General features: G+C 37.9%; 1 protein-coding gene across 1 annotated transcript in view; it reads left to right on the top strand.

The window, feature by feature from the left end:
* Ntan1 (N-terminal amidohydrolase 1) overlaps positions 1-23,387 on the top strand; it is a 123,187-nt gene extending 99,800 nt beyond the window's left edge. Inside the window, exon 10 of the mRNA XM_090386164.1 lies at positions 23,119-23,387. Within this exon, the coding sequence (XP_090242290.1) occupies positions 23,119-23,289 (171 nt within the window). The 3' untranslated portion in view covers positions 23,290-23,387. The remainder of the gene's footprint in view (positions 1-23,118) is intronic.
* Positions 23,388-23,634: the final 247 nt, after the last annotated feature.

Below are 23,634 nucleotides of genomic sequence, written 5' to 3'. Positions count from 1 at the left end.
TACTACAGGCTTTATCAGGGTTGAAATGATCCTCATCCATTCCTGACCCTGGCCCAGCAGACGTTAAATGAACTGGCAGATGGTGCAGCCAGGTCATTGCAACCCCAGAACAATTGTAGCCTGTTAGTCCCCTATACAAGACTACAGGCAATTAATATGCAAAAAATTACTCTTCAGTGGCAGGTCATGAACATGCTCTATCAGATAAAGCCTGTAATTAAACTAGACTGTCTAGACTGCCAGCCAGAGTTTAATTAACTCTGGCTGGCAGTCTAGTCTGCACAGGAACCACAGAGAGGAAGTTGTAACATTCATCTTACTCATTCATTCTTGCTGAGGGCAGATGTGAGCAATGTGACACTTTTTTAACTGTCAGACATATTTTATCCAAATGCTCACTTTATAGGCATGAACATTGTTTATATTTTACTGCTTTTTGCCATCTGACCCTTATACACTCAGATTTTATCTGACAGAATGTCATTGTATAGACCGTTTTCAGTTATTTAAAATATTGAAATATTTTTGCATAGTATTTAAAATTTACTATTACAGCAGACTCTTGATTAACCGGGACACTTCAAGACTCCAAATAAATAAATAAAAAAAATAAGAAAAATCAACCAGAAATCAAAATATTCAAGTACTAACTAGAATAGGTATAAACAGATATTTTGCAAGTCATAAATAAGCAACAAGTGTCATTATAAGTCCTCACTGGGAGATTAGTGTACTTATCTTGCAATCCCTGCTGTCTTCACATTCACCGCTCAAAAAAAAAAAAAAACAAAAAAAACAGAAAACCAAATGTTTAGTTTGTTTTAGTACATCATGTCGATTGTTGTGTTCCGTTGCAGCACAAAAGGACAAATTTTGTTTCGTTATTGATGTCAGAATATATTTTTTTTTATAGTAGTGTAAAATTTTTTTTTTTTTGTTTAGAAATCGCGAAAATGATGGGTAAATGCAAAAGAGTTGCGTTTTCAGTTAAACAAAAACTTGAAATTATTCAAAAGTTTGAAAACGGTGCATCAGTTAAATTTCTAAGGAACCATTATAATGTAAATTTGATGACCAGACCATATGCAACATCGTAAAAAATAAAGGGAAGCATTGTATTGGACACATGAGTAGTGCGTGGTAAGTTTTTTATCTATCGCCATATTTTTTACGTAGGTTGCTGAACATTTTTCGATGCAGTAAGTCCCTGACTTACACAACTACAGTTTAAAGTAAATTTTTCTTTACTCAATTTTTTTAATTTTTTTATTAGGATTGTAAAATTTAAAACAAACAAAAATAATAAATAAATAAAATAAGCAATCAATAACAACGATCACGGCACGCACAAATTGCACAAGTGAGATACGGAGTAACAAGCAAAAAAATAGGAAAGGAGAAGATTCTTACAATTTATTTATGGTTTTTTTTTTTTATATGACTGAAGATTTCAGTGAAGGGGACACATTTCACCATAATAACGTAAAAACCCACAGAATTCCAGCTATCGGTATTAGTTCAAATGCAATAAGATCGAGTTTACTACCCGTTTATAATTTAGATGCACGAACAGAAAAGCCCAGCAACACAGAAGGTGCAAATTGTTTAATGGCAGTGACCTCCAGAAATGTGCTTTAATTTCTGGTGAGTTTGCACGAGGTGATAATAGTATGTTTCCCCCTTAACCCTGTGAAGTTCTTTTCAGAAAATTTCATTTTGACTGGTATCATGGTGCCGACTAAGAGAATAAGTGACAGTGCTACTAGTAAATCTACCAACAAAAGGAAAGCCATTGATTTGGATCAGAAAATTAAAATAATAAGGATGTATGAAAATGGCCAAACTTTAACAAGTATTGCACGGAATTCAGATTTGTCAATAATAATATAGTAACAATATGTTACTAGTCATTCCCGAGTTATGTAAAATTCCATGAAATAAAAAGTCCTGATTACGTATGTCGGGGACTTTGAATTAACCGGGAAATCAATTATCTGGGATTTGTTTTTTACCATCTATCCCGGAAAATCGAGAGTCTACTGTATATAAATTTTTTACATATTTTTATTACTATACATCTTGATGTACAGTAGTCACCTATCCTTAGGTCACTGAAATATTAACTGTTCTCTTTTATATGACCTAGTTTTGGCACATTACAGCTTTAGTTACTGATGCACCAATAAAACCCAAAACAACAACAACAAAGCTTTAAACACCTCAATCAGATCTCCTTGCAATTACCTAGTATCCAGATTCTACAATTTTTAAATGAAGTCTTACCTTGGGTGTACCCTTTTGTTCCTCTCACTAATTTCACCCTTCCTGAAATGAGGCTTTCAGAATATGCAGTACTCAGGATGTGGCCTAATTATTGCCTTATACAATGGGATAATTACTTCCTTATCCCTGCTGGCAAAATTCCTGTATATCATTGACAAAACCCCCATGAGCTGCCGTAGCCTGTCTGCACTATTCAGAGAACTTATATCTGACTGCATAATTACCCCCAAGTGTGTACCAAAACTGCTGACATGTTAATCTGGGCCACAACTGAGCCATGTTCCACTCCTGACAAAAAACTAGTGGTACACTGCAGTTGTTCAGGAACACTGCTGCCGGTCTGACAAATCCTGGTTCTTGCTGTTGCATGCTGAATGGAGAATCAGAACATAGCAATAACAACACGAGTCCATGTACTGATCCCACCAGATGTTAACAGTGCAGCTTGTGGCTGTGAGGAGTGTTTTCATCATGCACACTAGGTCCCTTGTTACCAGTGGAGCAACATTTGGGTGCCACAGTTAACCTGGAAATTATTTTTGACATGCTGCATCCCTTCATGGTGCCGAAATATATCCATCTGTCAGTGGGTTTTCCAACAGGATAATGTGCTGTATTATAAAGCTAGAATTATACAGAACTGGTTCCAGGAATACGAAACCGAATTAGGCTTACTGCAGTGGTTACTAGATCTCAATCCATTTGCACATCTGTGGGATTAGGTGGAATGAGCTCTTCAGAGAACTACAACCATCCAACTTTTAAAATTGTGGGAAGCAGTTGGGCCAATGTGGACCAGCATCACTGTGGAATGCTTTTGACACCCTGTGGAGTTCATGTTATGACAAATTCAGGCTGCTTTTGATGGCTGAAGGAGGGGTGGGAACCTACTTGCCATTAAGTAGTTATATCTGATAAAGTCGCCTCTCAAAGTACCTATGATGTATAATTGGCAGCAGTATTTAAAAAAAAAAAAGTTACTACCTGCATTGTGGCATTGAGCTTCTTGTGACATCAAGGCAAAAGACAAAAGCTTCTTGTGATTATTCAAAGATACACCTGATGAAATTGGTAAAAGATTCTCATTATGAGTAAAACTTTGAATATATCAGTTATTATATTATATCAGCAACTATAAACTAATTGTTGTAGATCTTAGATCCTCAACTAGTTTACTAAGTAATCTAGAAACCTAGTTGAGGTCAGTAGTACTATGAGAAGAGGTAGTAAAATGAATGGTTAATTTTCATGCTTATATAGGATTCTAGAGTTTGGACCATAAATTGCAGTTAAAGGGATGTAGATTGGATTTTAGGGAGTTTTCTTAGCATTAGCATTAGCATTAGTAGAGGCATTTGATGCAAGAAAGCAAGCTTATGCAGCATCAGCCAAAAAAAAAAAAAAAAGTAACATAAATAAATAAAAATAACCACTTCCACTTCACCCCTCTGTTCGTTCGAAATACCTGTCCAGCTGAGCCTTAAACTTATTTAGGCTATCAACTTCCACGACAAGGGATGGAAGTCTGTTCCACCCACCAACCACCCGCTGGCTAAAGGCAAATTTCCGCACATCTATCCTACATCTGTCTTTCCTCAATTTGAATTTATGCCCTCTCAGGTGATTTTTCTGAGCTAGAGGAAGAATCCCATCAGCATTGAGCATGCTCAAACCATTCAAGGCTTTGTACACCTCTATCAGATCACCCCGCTGGTGCCTAGTTTCCAGACACTGTAATTTGCAAAACTTAAGCCTTTCTTCGTAAGAGAACCCCTTTGTCCCATTCACCAATCTAGTTGCCCTTCTCTGTACTCGTTCCAGCAGCTCTACATCCTTCCTGAAATGAGGCCTCCAGGCCTGTATACAGTACTCTAGGTGTGGCCTGACCATTGCCTTATACAAGGGAATAATCACCTCCTTATCCCTGCTAGAAAAATTCCTATATATCATTGACAATACACCATGAGCTACTCTTGCAGCTCGTCTGCACTGCTCAGAGAACTTCATATCTGCCTGCACCACCACCCCCAGGTCCCTTTCATTCTCTACCACTGTCAGTGTAGTACCACAGAGTTGATACGTTGCTCTGGGGTTGCTGTTTCCCATATGTAGTACTTTACATTTGTCAATGTTAAACTTCATTTGCCACCTCGAAGCCCATCTGCTCAACCTTTCCAAATCCTGTTGCAGCAGCATAGTGTCAGTAGTGTCCTTGACAACCCTGCCAACCTTCGTATCGTCTGCAAACTTGGACATTAAGCCTGATATACCATCATCAATATCATTTATAAATACAGAAAACAATAAAGGCCCCAATACTGAACCCTGAGGGACTCCACTAATAACATTAGTCCACGATGAGCAGTGTCCATTGATTACCACTCTCTGTCTTCTCCCCCTCAACCACCCCTTTATCCATAGCAGCAACTTGCCTCCAATGCCACACTGCTCCAATTTGTGCAGCAGTCTTCCATGTGCAACAGTATCAAAAGCCTTTCTAAGATCCAAGTATATAATATCAAAGTTATTCCCTGCATCCAGTTCTTTTGTGACTGCATCATAGTATCCAATCAAATTGGTCAGGCAAGACTTCCCCTTAACAAAACCATGCTGTGTTCTAGCTATAACTGAAGTCTTGTCTAGATGATCCTGCAGTGCTTCTTTCACCAGTGCCTCCATTAATTTTCCGGGAACAGAAGTTAAACTCACAGGTCTATAATTACTTGTGTCAGCCTTTGTTCCCCCTTTGTGAATTGGGGTCACATTTGCACATCTCCAGTCAATGGGTACCTCCCCTGAGTCCAAGGAAGCTCTCATAATTATGGCTAAGGGTTTGCTTACCTCCTTTGCTGCCTCCTTTAATATAACTGGATAGATCCCATCCACCCCAGGTGCCTTTCTTGTGTTTATCTTCAACAATTTCTCCTCCACTTTGCTCTCAGTTATTACAAGATTCCCTAGCTTACTGCTAGAGTTGAATACAGCTCTGGCATTCCCCTCGCTGAATAACTCCTCATGTGTGAATGTCGATGCAAAATATTCATTTAGTTTGTTAGCTACCCGAGCAGGGTCATCAACAGTTGACCCATCGATCTCAAGTGGACCAATCTGATTCATCCCCTTCCTTCTAGAGTTTACATAAGTAAAGAACTCTTTGCTGTTTTTCTTCGCATCCCTTGCCAAGGATCTCTCGTAATCTGCCTTCGCCTGCCTAACCTCCTTTGTAACTTGGTTACAGATCAACTTGTATCTATCATAGGCGTCCGTGTCACGTGTTAATTTGTATGTATCCCATGCATTTTTCTTCTCTGCCATATGCCTCATTAGTTCATCTGACAACCATCATCATCATCATCATCAGCCATTTTCAATCCACTGCAGGATGAAGGCCTCTCCAGCAACTTTCCAGTTCCTTCTGTTTTGAGCACTGGCCATCCATTTACTACTCAAAAACTCATGAATTTCATCTATCCATCTCCGTCTTTGTCTTCCAGGTTTTCTTCTAGCTCCTCTTGGGTACCATTCTGTTATTTTCTTAGTCCATCTGTCATCATGTCTTCTAGCTATGTGTCCTGCCCAAGACCATTTTAGTTCTTTAGTTTTGATAAGAATGTCCTTTACTTGAGTTTGCTGCCTAATCCATGTGTTTCTCTTCTTATCTAACAGTCTGATTCCCAATATAATTCGTTCCATTCTTCGCTGTGTAGTTCTTAGCTTCTCTTCCATTCTTTTGGTGAGTGCCCAAGTTTCACTTCCATAAGTCATGGTGGGGAGTATACATTGATTCATTATTTTACGTTTCAGACAAACTGGGATATTGCTCTTCAGTATGTGACTATATTTCCTGAATGCTATCCATCCAAAATTTATTCTTCTCTTGACTTCCAGCCATTTATCATTATTACAGCTAATAACTTGTCCCAGATAAGTATATGACTCCACCTTTTCAATTACTGCTCCTTCAATCATTATTTCCCTTTCCGTGGCATACCTGTTCATCATTACTTTTGTTTTAGCCATATTCATCTTTAGTCCAAAATCCTTACTAACTGTGCATAACTGATTAAGATTTTCCTCTAATTCTTTGGGATCGTAGCTTATGACCACAATGTCATCTGCAAATCGTAAATGGTTTAGGTACTCTCCGTTCACATTGACTCCTTTCTGCGACCAGTCTAATCTTCTGAAAGCTTCCTCAAGGGCAGCAGTAAACAGCTTCGGAGATATTGTGTCTCCTTGTCGAACTCCTTTCTCGATTCTAAATTTCCTACTGTCTTTGTCTAGTCTAATAAAGGATGTAGCACTCTCATATATTTTCTTCAAAATCATAATATATGGAGTATCTATGCCTTGTCTTTCCAGTGCCCCAAACATTGCCTTATGCTGTATGGAGTCAAATGCCTTTTCATAATCCACAAATGCCAGGCATAATGGTGTTTTATATTCATTTGCTTTCTCCATTAGCTGTGATATTACGTGAAGGTGATCCATAGTTGAGAATCCTGTCCTAAAGCCAGCTTGCTCTTTCGGTTGATTCTCATCAAGTATTCTTTCTAATCTGTTAGTAATGACCCTTGTGAACAACTTGTAGATATGGGATAACAAGCTAATTGGTCTATAATTTCCAATTTCTGATTTATCTCCTTTCTTATGCAGCAAAACTATGATTGCATTATTCCACTGCTTAGGCATCACACCTTTTCTAATGCACTTTGTGAAGAGCCTTGCCAGTTTTTGTGTTATGTCTCTTCCTCCCAATTTTAACAACTCTACAGTAACTTCATCTTCCCCCGGAGCTTTCTGATTCTTCATTTTCTTCAATGCATGTTCTACCTCATCAGGAAGAATATCGGGTATGTCGTATGTGTTGCTACTTTGCAATCCATCTTCCCCACTGCTGGTATCATTCCCTCGCTCCTTGTATAATTCTCTATAGTAGTCTTCTGCTATTTGAATTATGCCTTCTCTGCTGTTTATAAGTACACCATCGCTATTCTTCAGTTTCAGTATCATTTGTCTTTCTGTATTACTGCTCATGGCTGCTGATTTCAATCCTTTGTTTTCCCTTAATGCTTGTTCTACTTTTCTTGTGTTAAATCTTCTTATGTCCTCTCTGAGTCTCTTTCTAATGGCTTTGCATAACTCAGTATACTCAATTTTCTCCCTGTCAGTGTTTTTCTTGCTCTTCATTTGTCGTCTTTGGTTCATCATGACAAGTGTTTCTTGACTAATTTTTTCTTCTTTGGATTTCTGTTTCGCTATAGGTTTCTTGGGCTTTATCACTTTCAGAAAGTTGTAATATTCCTCGTCGATATCTTGGTCCTGAGCAGTCTGCAGAAGATCTGACAACCATTTAGGCCTAAACCTTGAACAATATTTCTTAGTTGGTATGTAAAGCCTAGTAGCTTCCACGATAAGTTCTTTGAATGCTTCCCATTTTGAATTTGCTGTTGGCAATATCATCAGTTGATCCCACTGTATAGAATTTAAATACTGTCTCAGTCCATTGTAGTCGCCTTTACGAAAGCAATACCCCTTCCCTTTACCCCTAATGGTAGTTACCTCTTTGAGTAACTCCCACTTCAGCACATTGTGATCACTGCCACCAAGTGGTTCATTTATCTGCAGATTCTTAATGCATGAAGAATCACTACTGATAATCAAATCAAGAGTATTACTCCCTCTAGTTGCCTCCCGAACATGCTGATGTAGAAAACAATCATCCAATAAATCCACAAAAGCCTTGCTACTGTGTGAGTGACCAGCCCCCAAATTCCAGTCAATATCTGGGAAATTAAAATCGCCCATTATAAGACTCTCTGATTTACTGGCCCACTCTATTTCTCCGAACAGTTTCTTATTATACTCATCAGAGTCATTAGGCCTATAGCACACTCCTACTCTCAATTTTGATCTCCCAATGTTTATGTCACACCAAACTGACTCTACACTGCACTGTCCAACAATGTCGACTGGCTTCACTTCCTTGGTTTTTATGTGTTTCTTAACTAATAGCATAACCCCTCCTCCCTTCCTATCCCGTCTATCCTTTCTGTAGACATTGTACTCCTCAAATTCCAGTTCTGCATTTCTTATATCTGTGTGACACCACGTCTCTGAAATCCCCACAATATCTGCCTTTGATGTTTTGAGCAATACCTCAAATTCATCAAATTTATTTACTAAACTCCTAGCATTGGTATACACACAAGTATACATGCACCTGTTCTTTTTCTTAGCTACCCTAACACAACCCATGTGTTTACTTGTACCCCAATGATTCCCAGCAGTCTCTGAAATATCCTGCATCTTATTTTCCAGGCTGCGGCTCATTCCAATAGAAGCAGTGCAAGAATCACTTTCACCTCTGCCAGTGGCTACTGTTAATCTATTAGTCCTTGTATCCCCCCAATCTAGCAGTTTTCCGACCCACCTAACATTGCCTCGATAGCATCAGCAAACATTCTTGCACCCTTTCTATTTAAGTGTATCCCATCCCTGTAGAAGCAGTCTCTCCTGTTAACAAGTACAGACCAGGCTGAAAAAAATTCTACCCCTTGAGCCCTGCACAATCTTTCCAGGGCCGAATTGATTGACAGGGCTCTCATCATATACTCCCTCCTATCGTGTCTGGGCAGAATTGCAGACACTTTCAATTTCAACCCTAATTCACGGCTTTTTTTCATCAGTGACCTATACTTGTCAAGTAATTCCGCCGGTCTCCTACTCTTAATGTCATTAGTAACTCATCATTCTTTTAGTATCAAAGGAAAATACTAGAATAAGTTGCCTTGACTGTCCACAAATATATCCTTGCTTTCTTACACAGTATTGGTATTTCACTCCTCACCTATGTGAGGAGTGAAATATGTAAGTAGGTTTTTTTCTTCCTTCCTGGTTAGGGTATTATGGCTAGTGCTAAAAGTAGTGAAACACTGAGAATAAACAGTAGTTTACAGATCAGGCTTTAATCTAGTTTAAGAACTCCTTTTACATGTAATATAATAATAAACAGTCTTCTTGGTGGAATACTCTCCACCAAATTAGTATTAGTAGAGACATATGATGCAAGAAAGCAAGCTTATACAGTATCAGCCCAAAAAAAAAAAAAAAAAATATATATATATATATATATATACAGGGCAATTCACTACCAGTGTGACAAACTTGCAGGAAGTGTAGGGGGCACAAAGACGAATCGGAATCACATAGCATTGCAGCGTCCGAAATGCCTTCGTCATGCAGTAGAGGACGTTGAACGGGAGGTCGCGTGACAGCGATCCCGCTGGAAGTCAGCATTTGCGAACCGGTTCCCGAGGCAGTAGGATGGACGAGTATTCAAACATTTAACTGGCTGACATGCATCTCGTGTATGGAGCTGCGGACTGTAACAGGCGCGCCGCTCTGTGCTTGTACCAGGAACATTTCCCACACAGGTGTGCTCCTCATCATACGATTTTCGCAAGTGTGCACAGAAGGTTACACGAGACTGGTTGTTTCGCGAGAGGTACCATGAATCGAGAGCGAACGACGAGGACGCCAGACAATGAGGAGAATGTCCTACGTCTTGCAGAAGGCAATTCGAGTACGAGTACTCGAGCGATAGGCCAATGATTGGGTATTTCCCAGTCCACTGTATGGAGGATACTATCAACAAACCCAATTAGTTCATACCATCTGCAACGTCCAATCATTGGAGCCTGCGGATTATCCACTCCGGAGGACTTTTGCTACTTGGTTTCTTCGACAGAAACGGTTCGCAAATGCTGACTTCCAGCGGGATCGCTGTTCACACGACCTCCCGTTCAACGTCCTCTACCGCATGACGAAGGCATTTTGGACCCTGCAATGTTATGTGATTCCGATTTGTCTGTATGCTCCCTACACCTCCTGCAAGTTTGTCACACTGGTAGTGAATCACCCTATATATATATATATATATATACATATTGATAGAACTATTTCTCCGTTACACCAGTAAATAGTAAACTTGGAAAATGATATTGGCCCTCATTAAAAAAAAAAAAAAAAAAAAAAAAAAGCACTTGCACATTTTCTAGTTTGTGAAAATGCAGATAGGATATAGTGACTCCTCAGCCACTGTGTATATAGTTTGTTCTCTTCTTAACTAATAAAGAAAACAAACAGAAAAAAAAATAAAAAACTGACACTGTGTTTACAAGCCTAATTAGAAATAATCGCACTTATCAGCAGCTGCATTTCTAGGGCAGCATATGATCCTGTTATACATTTCATCATCTATATAAAATTTTTGAAATCAGATAAGTCCTATTTCATTATCTACAATAAGCTTGATAAAACCACTTGAGAGCATTATTGAAATGTTTCTCTATCTGTTTGGAACAGAGTTGGCCATTTCATATAATTGCTGCCATGGTGATTCTATACCAGTTTTTCTGTTAGTGCTTTTCCTGTTAAGTATTTCAAACTTATCGTGGTTTTTCCAAAGTCCTTTAAAGAAAAAGGAAACAATGTATGAGCAATTGAAATTTCAAGATTCTCTCCCTCCAACACTTACCTACCCACTTCCCTTCATTTGCTTTTGCTGCTTAGTGTTTTTGGATTGAACTGGTACATTCTGCTTAGTTTTAATTTCTCCTATGCTTGTTTTGGGTTGATGCTTATAACATTTTTCTTTATTGCATTTAGCTTCATACATGATGTGGTCAGGATATAAGCTTAGCTGAGCGTCTCCTCAATTCCTTAGAGTTATGTAACGTGAGGTAACTTAGTACTACATTTTGGTACTGAATAATTTTCTTTTGGATTCAACTAAGTGTTTTGTATATAGCAGTGGAAGTTTGATGTTTTTTTTTTTTTTTTTTTTTTCATATTTTTAATCATTTATTATTCTACCAAGTTGTATTCTTTTTTGCAGTTTTTGTTTATTTGCAGCTTATGTTTATTTTCTTGCATTGGCCTGTGGAGTATAATTTATAGTTTTATCTCTAATATACATTGAAGTTAAGTACATAATCATATTAATCATCTAATGAAATTAATCCTTTCAGCAGTATATAGTCTGTTTTTCATGTGTGGGCTCTGAGAAGTATGTGTGTATATGTAAATTTTTTAGTGTGCTGGCCTGTTTGAAATATGCAGGGTGATTCACAATGATATGGCTAAACGTCAGGAGGAGCTGATTTTGCATTTCAATTTTGAATTAGAAGTGCATATTAAACATGGGTCCGATTCTGAACCCATTTATGAGCAATATAAAATGAAAATAACAAAAGTAGGCATAAACATAACTGAAAAAGCATTGATTTATTTATTTTAGGAAAGTCACAGACTGTGTATACAGATTCGTGCAGATTTGAGTAGATTCTCAAAAACACCTTCATCTTCAGTACATTTCACCTCTCGTGTGTGATTTGCACACAATGCGTACCTAAGCTCATCTTTTACGTGGGCTACAGTGATCAAGGGATGGATGTTTTTGCACTTTTGTGTGGTATATAAAATTTTTCTTCTACCCCTACAGGCAGAAATCTTAAGGATTTAGGTCCATTGACCTAGATGGACCACTGTGACCGATCATCACCCAGAGGATTAGTTACTGAGGTGAATAACCACTGCACAAGAAGAGTGAGGAGGAGCTCTGGCTATTGGAAGTATATTTGATTTCATATAGTCAAAGGTACATCTTCTAACAGTGGCACAGTACATTTTGCAGAAATTTTAGATAGACTTGTCCAGCCATGTTCTCATCAAATGCCCAAAGCTGTCTAATATATACAAGTGATTTAAAAACATTCTGCTGTTGGTATTGCAGCTGTCTTTTCTTCTTTTACAGTCTTCATATTACCAGTTGAATGTAGCGGTTATACTGCAGAATTATATACTGTTAAATTAGCCTTAGTGGATATTAACACCTTTCACAGCACCAGCAGTATAATATACAATGACTCCATTGACTGCAATGCATTATACAGTAAATTTTCAATCTGCCATTCCATCGTAACGAATTTATTCCTGTTTAAATCACCTAAGGGATTTTTTTTTTTTTTTTTTTTTTATGAGAACCCCAAACACGAGAGGTATTAGAACCTATAGTACTTAGTACCGTGTTGGGTTGGAGGTTGAGAAGACAAAAGAAGATATTTGTTGATATTGGACTTGAACTTCTGTAGATTGTAATTTTCAGGAAATACGTATGAAGGAAGGTTGTTCCAGAAAACGGCAGTTGATTGAATAAATGAGGAAGATGAAAAGTTGGTTCTGTGGTTTTGAAGTTGGACAGTAAATGGATGTTGGCTGGTGGCGGCACGTTTTCGGACTGATTTGAAAGAGAGAGCGGGAATTATAGAAGCCAATTCAGAAAAACAGTGCCCATGGAAGTATCTGTAGAAGAGGCATGCAGCAGAAACAGTGCATCTGTTAGAGATGAATCATTAATTAACCTAACTGCCCTCTTCTGAATGGAATCAAGAAGCCTGAGAGAGGTTTTGGGGGCACCACCCCAGATGTGGGAACAATATTCCATGGCAGGGCGGATTTGCGATTTATACAGAGTGAGCAGCTGTTTGGAAGAAAAGTAACGCCGAGAGCGAAAGAGAAAACCAACTTTTTTAGATGCAGAGGAAGCAATATTTGTAATGTGCTTGTGTCAAGAGAGATTAGAAGTCAGAGTAATCCCCAAAAGAGATATATCATTTTGCCTAGAAATCGGAGTGTCACTGAAGATAAAAATAGGAGCAGAATAATACTTTTTGCGAGATATAAGACAAGATTGAGTTTTAGAAGGGTAAAGGGAAGGGTTATTGCTTCCGTAAAGGCGACTACGATGGACTGAGACAGTATTTAAATTCTATACAGTGGGACCAACTGATGATGTTACCAACAGCAAATTCAAAATGGGAAGCATTCAAAGAACTTATCTTGGAAGCTACTAGGCTTTACATACCAACTAAGAAATATTGTTCAAGGTTTAGGCCAAAATGGATGTCAGATGAACTAATGAGGCATATGGCAGAGAAGAAAAATGCATGGGATACATACAAATTAACACATGACACAGAAGCCTATGATAGATACAAGTTGATATGCAACCAAGTTACAAAGGAGGTTAGGCAGGCGAAGGCAGATTACGAGAAATCCTTGGCAAGGGATGCAAAGAAAAACAGCAAAGAGTTCTTTACTTATGTAAACTCTAGAAGGAAGGGGATGAATCAGATTGGTCCACTTGATATTGATGGGTCAAGTGTTGATGATCCTGCTCAGGTAGCTAACAAACTAAATGAATATTTTGCATCGACATTCACACATGAGGAGTTATTCAGCGAGGGGAATGCCAGAGGTGTATTCAACTCTAGCAGTAAGCTACAGAATCTTGAAATAACTGGGAGTAAAGTGGAGGAGAAACTGTTGAAGATAAACACAAGAAAGGCACCCGGGGTGGATGGGATCTATCCAGTTATATTAAAGGAGGCAGCAAAGGAAGTAAGCAAACCCTTAGCCATAATTATGAGAGCTTCCTTGGACTCAGGGGAGGTACCCATAGACTGGAAATGTGCAAATGTGACCCCAATTCACAAAGGAGGATCAAAGGCTGACACAAGTAATTATAGACCTGTGAGCTTAACTTCTGTTCCAGGAAAATTAATGGAGGCACTGGTTAAAGAAGCACTGCAGGATCATTTAGACAAGACTTCAGTTATAGCTCAGACACAGCATGGTTTTGTTAAGGGGAAGTCTTGCCTGACCAACTTGATTGGATACTATGATGCAGTCACAAAAGAACTGGATGCAGGGAATAACTTTGATATTATATACTTGGATCTTAGAAAGGCTTTTGATACTGTTGCACATGGAAGACTGCTGCACAAATTGGAGCAGTGTGACATTGGAGGCAAATTGCTGCTGTGGATAAAGGGGTGGCTGAGGGGGAGAAGACAGAGTGGTAATCAATGGACACTGCTCATCGTGGACTGATGTTATTAGTGGAGTCCCTCAGGGCCCAGTGTTGGGTCCATTATTGTTTTCTGTATTTATAAATGATATTGATGATGGTATATCGGGCTTAATGTCCAAGTTTGCAGACGATACAAAGGTTGGCAGGGTTGTCAAGGACACTACTGACACTATGCTGCTGCAACAGGATCTGGAAAGGTTGAGCAGATGGGCTGAGAGGTGGCAAATGAAGTTTAACATTGACAAATGTAAAGTACTACACATGGGAAACAGCAACCCCAGAGCAACGTATCAACTCTGTGGTACTACACTGACAGTGGTAGAGAATGAAAGGGACTTGGGGGTGGTTGTGCAGGCAGATATGAAGTTCTCTGAGCAGTGCAGACGGGCTGCAAGAGTAGCTCATGGAGTATTGTCAATGATATACAGGAATTTTTCCAGCAGGGATAAGGAGGTGATTATTCCATTGTATAAGGCGATGGTCAGGCCACACCTAGAGTACTGTATACAGGTCTGGAGGCCTCATTTCAAGAAGGATGTAGAGCTGCTGGAACGAGTACAGAGAAGGCCAACAAGATTAGTGAATGGAACAAAGGGGTGCTCTTACGAAGAAAGGCTTAAGTTTTGCAAATTACAGTGTCTGGAGACTAGGCACCAGCGAGGTGATCTGATAGAGGTGTATAAAGCCTTGAATGGTTTAAGCATGCTCAATGTTGATGGGATTCTTCCTCTAGCTCAGAAAAATCACCTGAGAGGGCATAAATTCAAATTGAGGAAAGACAGATGTAGGATAGACGTGCGGAAATTTGCCTTTAGCCAGCGGGTGGTTGGTTGGTGGAACAGACTTCCATCCCTTGTGGTGGAGGTTGATAGCCTAAATAAGTTTAAGGCTCAGCTGGACAGGTATTTTGAACGAACAGAGGGGTGAAGTGGAAGTGGGTTTTTTTTTTTTTTTTGGCTGATGCTGCATAAGCTTGCTTTCTTGCATCAAAGGCCTCTACTAATGCTAATGCTAAGGGTTGAAATCAACTAAGTTGTCTTTGCCCCACTGGAGAATTACCTGAAGATCGGCATTTAAGGAATTGGCAGCAGATTTTCGAGAACTTGAAGCTGATTGAGCTGGACAAGGTTTCTCAAAATGGAAAGTTGAATGCAATGTGCTATCATCGGCAAAACTATGGATAGGATTTCCAGTCAATGGAAGAAGGACATTGATATTCAAGAGGAAAAGAGTGGGGGAAAGAACTGAACCTTGGGGGACACCGGCATTAGTGGAGAAGTTAGAAGACAGAGAGCCATCTACCATCACCCTCAGTGAGCGATCAGAGAGAAAACTGGATGAACAATTACTAAAAACAGTTGGCAAACCATAGGATGGAAGCTTGTTTAGAAGACCTTTATGCCAAACACGATCAAAAGTCTTTGAGATGTCAAGAGCAACTACTTGTGTTTCACCGAACCTTTCCATTGAATTAGTCCATAAATGGGTAATATAAGCCAGAATATCACCAGTGGATCGACACTGACGGAATCCATACTGGCGATCGTTGATCAGACGGAAGGTTTCTAGGTAGTTCAAGAGTTGGCAGTTAATTGATTTCTCCATTACTTTAGAAAGAGTAGAAGTAATTGCAATGGGACGATAATTGAATGGGAGGGATTTGTCACCCTTTTTAGGAACTGGCTGGATATGAGCAAATTTCCAAGCAGAAGGAAAAACACCTTTGGAATAAGAAAGTGAAAAAAGGCGGCAAAGAATAGGAGTAAGTTCAGGAGCACAGGTTTTGAGAACAAGTGGAGAAATACCTTCAGGACCTGGAGCTTTCTTAGCATCAAGATTCATCAAAATCCTTCTGATATCCTTTTGACTGAAGACCACAGGAGGCATTGAATGGAGTGTGTTAGGAATGGTGGGAGGTGTTTTACCAAGATCATTAATACATGAGCTCGAAGAAAAATGGGATGCTAGCAGGTCAGCTTTATCCTTGGCTGAAGTGACAACAGAACCATCTGGTTTGGACAGAGGTGGGAGCAGAGATGGGCAAAAGTTGCGGCCAATAGCTTTGGCAAGAGACCAGAATGCTCGGCTACCATTAGGGCAAGAAGCAAGTTTTCTACTCTTAGCCTGTTCAAACTCTAGTTTGGACTGATTAATAACTGCTTTACAATTGTTGCGAGCTTTGGTTTAGGCAGAAAATGAAACTGAAGAATTAGAAACAAGCCAATTACGATATGCAACATTCTTCTCTTGGACAGCCTTACCACATTTATTGGAAAACCAAGGTTTAGATAAAGGACGAGATTTTAAAGTGGAGTGTGGGATAAAGGATTCCATTCCTGCAAGAATAATTTCACTGACACGATCTGAGCAAACGTTGACATCAGAAGTTTTGAAACAGTAATCAGACTAAGGAAAAGAAGAAAAGAACTTCTCGCAGGTCATCCCATTTTGCATTCTTGTAATGCCAAACAATACGAGGTTGGGAATAGCCATGAGATAAAGGTTCCATTGGAGAAGAGACAATCACCAAGTTGTGATGTGAAGTTCCTAAAGGACCTCTCACTTCAACCTTGTACTTAGAAGGGTTGTTTGTGAGAAAAAGATCAAGCGTATTGGATGTATGATTAGGATTTTCCGGTATTCTTGTAGGTAAATGAACAATCTGTGCTAGGTCATTAGTAATTGCAGAAGCCTCAGCATCTCAACCTGCTGGGTCGGTGTGACTAGAAAACAGAAGCCAGCTGGAGTTGTGAACATTAAAATCACCAAGGAAAATTACCTCACTGTTAGGAAAGCTGGACTGGAGAAAGTCAAGTTGCAAAGAGAGGAAGTCAAAGAGCTCCAAGTGATTAGTGGAGTTTGGAGAACGGTAGAGACAACAGATGAATTTTACACAATGAGGTAGAGAGATTTTAAGCCAGAGAAGATCAAAGAGAGGAGATTCCAAATTGCCAAGTCTCTGACAGGGAATATCAGAACGGACATATGCACAAGTACCACCTTTGAGGCGAAAGGAATCATACAGCAAATAATTTGGACATCTGAGATGAGCAGTAGTTGAATCAACTGATAACTGAGATTCAGTCAGAAAAAGTACATGGGGTTTGGAAGACTGCAAGTGGAAATGGACATCGTTGAGATTGGAATTGAGACCACGAATATTTGTGAAATGAATTAGGAAGTCCTTGGGAGGTTTAGATCTTTTCGCAGATAAGCTTGCTCTATTATTTTGACAATTCATGGTGTATTCAATAGTAAGAAAAAGTGGGTGGGACATGCTGTATGAAGTAATGAAATTTTTGGATATGGCGTACATGTGGTAAGAATATACCCAGATCCTTGACATAACGTGGCCTCAACAATGCTCCCCGCATACACACTACTCGGACTCCCTCCAGTCACTATCTGGCAGAGTAGAGGTAGCAAGATTATACACTAGCTGATCCGGAAGCCTCCTAGAGAGTTACCAATAGGTTTGGTCCGGTGTACTATCTAGCGGCCGGCCTGCGAACACCGTTTTAGAGCTGTACCCTTGAAATGTAAGGAATATTGGATCTCGCCACGACATTCATCATAACCTCAAAAATCATCAATCATACTGCATGATGGAAGAGATAGGGAAGGGTTGGCCGGAACTTAGCTCTAGAGACTAAACATGGGTTCCACCACTTCAAGCCTCCAATAAGCAAAGTGTTGGTTATTTCACCGGTTGATGAGAGTCATCTACCACCTAGTACTGCCTGGTAACATAGAGGGGCGGCGTTCCTCCATGTGGTGTGGGTGCCACACCTCGACCCCTGCTTACGTTGGTTCACACCTGGGTGGTCACCCACCATGTACTTGTGCATGAAGGTTATACAATGAAGGATAACAATCATTTGGTGTAGCTTGATACTGGGGGAGATATCACAGGGTAATGAGAGTGCAGATCAAGCAACCAAACAACTACTAAACATTACAGAGCCAATCAATTACCAAGTACCATATATAGATTTACTGAGGCATATTGTTCTTCTGTGACTTCCACATTTCTGATTGCTCTTCAGCGATCAAGAAAAAGGCTCCAAATCAAACAGGAGCCACAATTATGGAAAACAGACAGGACGAAGTTGTACTAGCAAGATTGCGCTTACAGCATATACATCCAACCCACATGTTTCTTTTCATGCGGGATGACCCTCCATGAAGCATTCATAGAATGCGTTCATCACTGGTCACTGACAAACATACTCTCTTGTATAGTGCTTACTATTCCCATATCAAAAAAGTACTTTTCACTCCGTCATAAATGAAAGAACCATTATCACTTACCCACATTATTGGAAATGGTGCAAATAGATTAACTGTTACCTTTCTTAAGAAAATAAACATATGATCACCTCTGAAACTGAATAGGACCAAATTATTATAGAATCATAATTTTTTGGCCTGAGTTGCCTTTGTACCCTTAAACATCCACACCAATGCTGCTTATACTATGATTGCATGCATTTTGTTATAATATGTTTGATCAAGGTTGCATGGATGCACAAGTTATGAGTGTGATTCTCAGTGGTGCATTAGAATCAAAGAACATTACATAACTCAGAATTGAATAACTGAGATTAAGACATAACTCAGAATCAATTTCATATGAACTTTTTTTTTTTACTCAAAATTACCTCAGCAATCAGCCTCCTGAATTTTTCATGTATCTTTGTCAATTGGTCCTATATACGTATATTTAACTGTTTTTCAGGGTCATTTCGAATGGCCGACCGGGCTAGCCGAGTGGATAAAGTACCTACCCGGCAACCCAAAGGTCGCGGGTTCGATTCCCGCCTCGGGCTTGGATCAAAGTACTGCAAAAACCTTGGGAGGTGCAATATGGCCACAGAAGCCGATGCGCCAACAACTACCAAATCAAAAAAAAAAAAAAAAAAAAAAAAAAAAAAATCATTTCGAATAATGCTTATTTTTATATGAACTTGCAGTCATGCTGCCATCTCTTATATATAGTTCAACTGATAGTAGACATTATTGTAATAAACGGAAGCATGAAAAAAGCTTTGAAATTCAGAGGTGGAGATTTTGTTAATCCCACTTTTCTGATTTTGTCCTAGAATAATTGAAGAAATTTAAATATTCAAATACAGTAGAACATCAGTTATCCAGAAATCAGTTATTCGGAATAATTTGAATGGCTGATCTTTCTTCTTTTTTTTTATTAACAGTAGTACAGTGAGCGCCGGTTATAGTGATCATGTTTGCAAATAGAATTTTGATTCTAATAATCGAAAATTGCTGAATATTATCCACAGGCTATAAAAATAAAATATAAACCACAAATTTACACTTTATTATCAAAAGTTTATTGCCATTAAATGATATGTGAAAATCTGAAGATTATCCACAGGTTAGCAAAATAAAAATAAATTTATACTTATGTACATAGCTTAATACGAAATTTTTAGAAATCTTCAAGTACCGTGTTAATAGACTAGAAAAGAATAGCGAAAGCTTAAAAAGCGTTACTCACCTTGAAATTAATCTGCGATGGTTTACTTAGGTAGCGTGGTTAATGTTTAAGTTGAATTGTTGAATTGAAAAATTAAAAGGGAGGGAAGTAGGTAAATGTTGACTGAGTTAAATGGGCGCAAGGAAACAGAAGTGTACACATCCATTTTTTATTTTTTTATTACATCCATGTATAATTTTTTATTCTTAAAATACCATGCGCGTTCTCTCCCCACACATTGCCAACTGAAGACGTTCTTTAACTAACGAAAGTCCTCGTAAAGACTATTGGCTTCACCGGATTCACTTACATAGTTTTTAATTATTCTTCTTTCTTTTATTTCGATGACAACCAAGGATTGGATGTGTACACTTCTGTTTCCTTGCGCCCATTTAACTCAGTCAACTTTTACCTACTTCCCTCCCTTTTAATTTTTCAATTCAACTTAAACATTAACCACGCTACCTAAGTAAACCATCGCAGATTAATTTCAAGGTGAGTACCGCTTTTTAAGCTTTCGCTGTTCTTTTCTAGTACATAGCTTAATTAATATACATATTAATTAAACATAACACTTTGTAATAAGAGTATAATTTGAAATTGTCACTTATTTTAGATTACTCTAAATTATTACTACCAAGTCTATTTATAGATTTTTCAATATTGTATAACAGTCTATATTCATGATCACTTGCACCAGTTTCTTCCATCGCTCTCCTCAGGACAGCTATAGTTTTATAGCTGTAGCTATATAAAAAAAAAAAAAAAGTTACAACAAATGAAACAAAAAATGTCTAACATTATTTTAAAAAATTACTTTAAATTTTTTTCCACATAAAATTTGCAGTAAAATACCTCTCCGAATGTATGTGCTTATGTGAATGTGCGAATTTTTATGTAAAAGTTATTATTATTTTTTTAATTAAATAAATAAATTCATTGTTTTTTTGCATGCAATTAAAGTCTTTTTCTTTTACTATAATACATTATAACAGAATATATTTAATCTTACATTACATTTGATTATCCAGAAGAGGCCTGGCATCAATTATTCCAAATAACTGATCCTCTACTGTATATTATAAATTATTTTTAAAATTCAGATTTGATTTTTGATTTTAAGGTTTTTATCCTAAGGTTGGGAAATCAAGGCAGAATAAGAAAAAAGAAAAAATATTGAATTGAAGAATAAAAAACAAATTTCTTAAAAATAACTGCTTCACAGAACGTGTTTCTGACAGAAAACTTACTGCCCTGAGGCCGTTTGTATTAACTCACTGCTGAAAGGAAAGGATTAATCCCAATAAATCACAAATCACATTAGTCACCTAATCTGAAGGGCACCAGTTCAAGTTGAATTAGCAGATATCCCCCCCCCCCCCTTTTTGGCACATGAATACCAGTAAAGTTTATCAAAAAATTCGCACACTTAGGCGAGTGAATTTTTTGTGTGAAAACTTTACTTATGTGCAATATTGTATCACAGAATTTTTTTCAAGTACATAATTGTATTAAAATTAGTATTGTATTGAATATATATATGTATAGTGATATATTTTTAATTTTTACTTTAATAATGGTTAATGCAAAAGTAAATCTGGCACAACACACTGGATTTCGTCATTGCACTGTAGATAACCTTCTCTTTAGTTTCCTGCATGTACAGAGCATGAATTGAACTAAAACTTTGTGCATTGTTGGATGAGATTGAAGTAGTGAGAAAACAATTTGAATACCCTAGAGTGAAAGGAAATGGACAACTTATCAGGGATTCAAGTATCCGGTAAAATGTTAAGTGACACAAAAACATCTTGGACTGAAAATTTATGATGCAACATTTTTTTATGAGAGAGAGAGAAAAAGAGGGTCATAGGAGGGACTATATGATGAGCTGCCTTCGAGAACATCTTTTTCCATTAACCTTTGATAAATTCATAAGGTAGAAAAGAAACAAAAAGGTGTAAACTTGTAAACAAATAATCTGCACATGAATAATTGGAATCTTGTGTTATATTACTGAAAATACTGTCACTAGATATGTTTAGGCATTCTCTCTCTAATGAGTAACTAATTTTAAGGATAAGTTAAACTTATACCAGCTTATTTATGTCTGTGCAGGATGGTCATTTTTTCCCAGGCACCATCCAAATGGTAGCAGCAGCTGCAGGCTATAAGTAGTGATGAATGCATTCTCACAATGGAGTGAAATATTGTATATTGTAAGCACATAGTGTGTTTGGCTATGTTTTCATACTTTTTTAAGTTCATTTTGTATAGCTGAACTAAATAAAACAATTGCAGAGTTGAAGTCACAAATCATATCAGTCACTGAATTTGCAAAATTACCAACATTATGATCAGTTTCTTGCATAAAATATCCTCAAAGGTGAAACCAGAAAGAAAGAAAGCTTCAAAGGTGATTATCATTTTTGAGGTTATGTTTGTATGGTGCAGAGTTTTGGTGTTAGTATTAGAATAGCCAAATGATTACAGAATTTATTTCCCTGCAGCATCAGAGCATTTTGCACTGGAAGATCTTCCCCCTTGTGCTAGCTGCAAGGGGCATTTTTCAGTATAGTATTAGTTTCAGCTGAACTACCAGTTTGATTTTGCTCTAGGACATCAACTAATTTCCTCAGTCTCGTGTAACAACTTTCAGGTCATTTTACATCACAGTGTGATGATCATGGAATATTTACTTCAGTAAAGAGCATCCTCTTTATACATATGTAAATTATTTATTCCCATAACAAGTGTGGAGCCAAGTTCTACAGAAAAATTCCAGTTCAAACAGTCCATGGACTTTTTACTAAATGGTACATAACAGGATTGCAGTGAGGCAAGAAGAGAGTATGTGAGTTTTGTTTTTTGTGTCCTTTATGACAGCAATAGTGGGTTTGCTTTTCCATCAAGAAAGACTTCCTCAGTTGAGGCTATGGTTAGCTGATCTCAGGTTGAAGGCTGATTGGGGAAGTTTTTCTGTTTTTCAGCTTGTATGACATGCATATTGGCCTGCTAATACATACACATAATAATAAAACCATAAACTGGCACATTATGACAGAAGTGGTCTACATGCCAAAAAAAAAAAAAAAAAAAACCAGCCAACCACAATTTTTTATTGAGGAGCTAGTAGATACTATGAATGTCATAACCTTATGAGAAGCATGCAACCTAGTGTAGTGTCACTTTAGCCTTGATGTTACAAATGTTCTGTGTATAAACGTATATGTATATAGGATCTAGAATATTTTATTTGGGAATTTTTTTTCATTTCATATATGGTAATGTTTTATGTAGGAAATAATTAAACTTATTTAACGCTCATAATTGCTCTTTTTTTTTTTTTATATTCTGTATAATGAAATTTCCTCTCTGGAACTTTTTCTTGTATTTTTAATAGCACTTGTCAACATCACCTGAAGTAGAGCCTCCTCACTTTGTGATGCAAGTTCGAGCAACTATGAAGTTCATCCAACAGCATCCATTCCCTGGAGTTACAGTTTTTCCTGACAACAGACCGCATTTTTTTCAGAAAGATGAAAGTGGTACGTGGGTTCGAGTTTGCTATTGATCAAACTTCCACATATTCGTTCATGGCCCAAGTGCTGGTGCATAAGTGTTTTTGGGACCATATTGCCTTATTGTACAGTCAGTTATTGTTATAAAATGTACAAAGAAAAATAAGACATTTAAAGCATTAGTTGTTAAATAATTAAAATGTGTTCTATGGAGTGTTTCATGTTTTTCAGATATAACAAAGTATATTTTGTTGGTGCTCCTGAATGCCAGTATTCAAAAGGAGAGTCAAGCCAAAAACTTTTGGGACCACTGGTGCTGTATGGTTAACATAGTGCACATTATATATATAGATATACATATAGCTTCCGAAAAATGTGCACAAAATTTCAAATGTAAT

Source organism: Mastigoproctus giganteus, chromosome 12 (assembly GCF_048544385.1).
Source record: "Mastigoproctus giganteus isolate SK-2022 chromosome 12, ASM4854438v1, whole genome shotgun sequence".
NCBI lineage: Eukaryota > Metazoa > Arthropoda > Arachnida > Uropygi > Thelyphonidae > Mastigoproctus > Mastigoproctus giganteus.
This window is presented reverse-complemented; position numbering and strand designations above follow the sequence as displayed.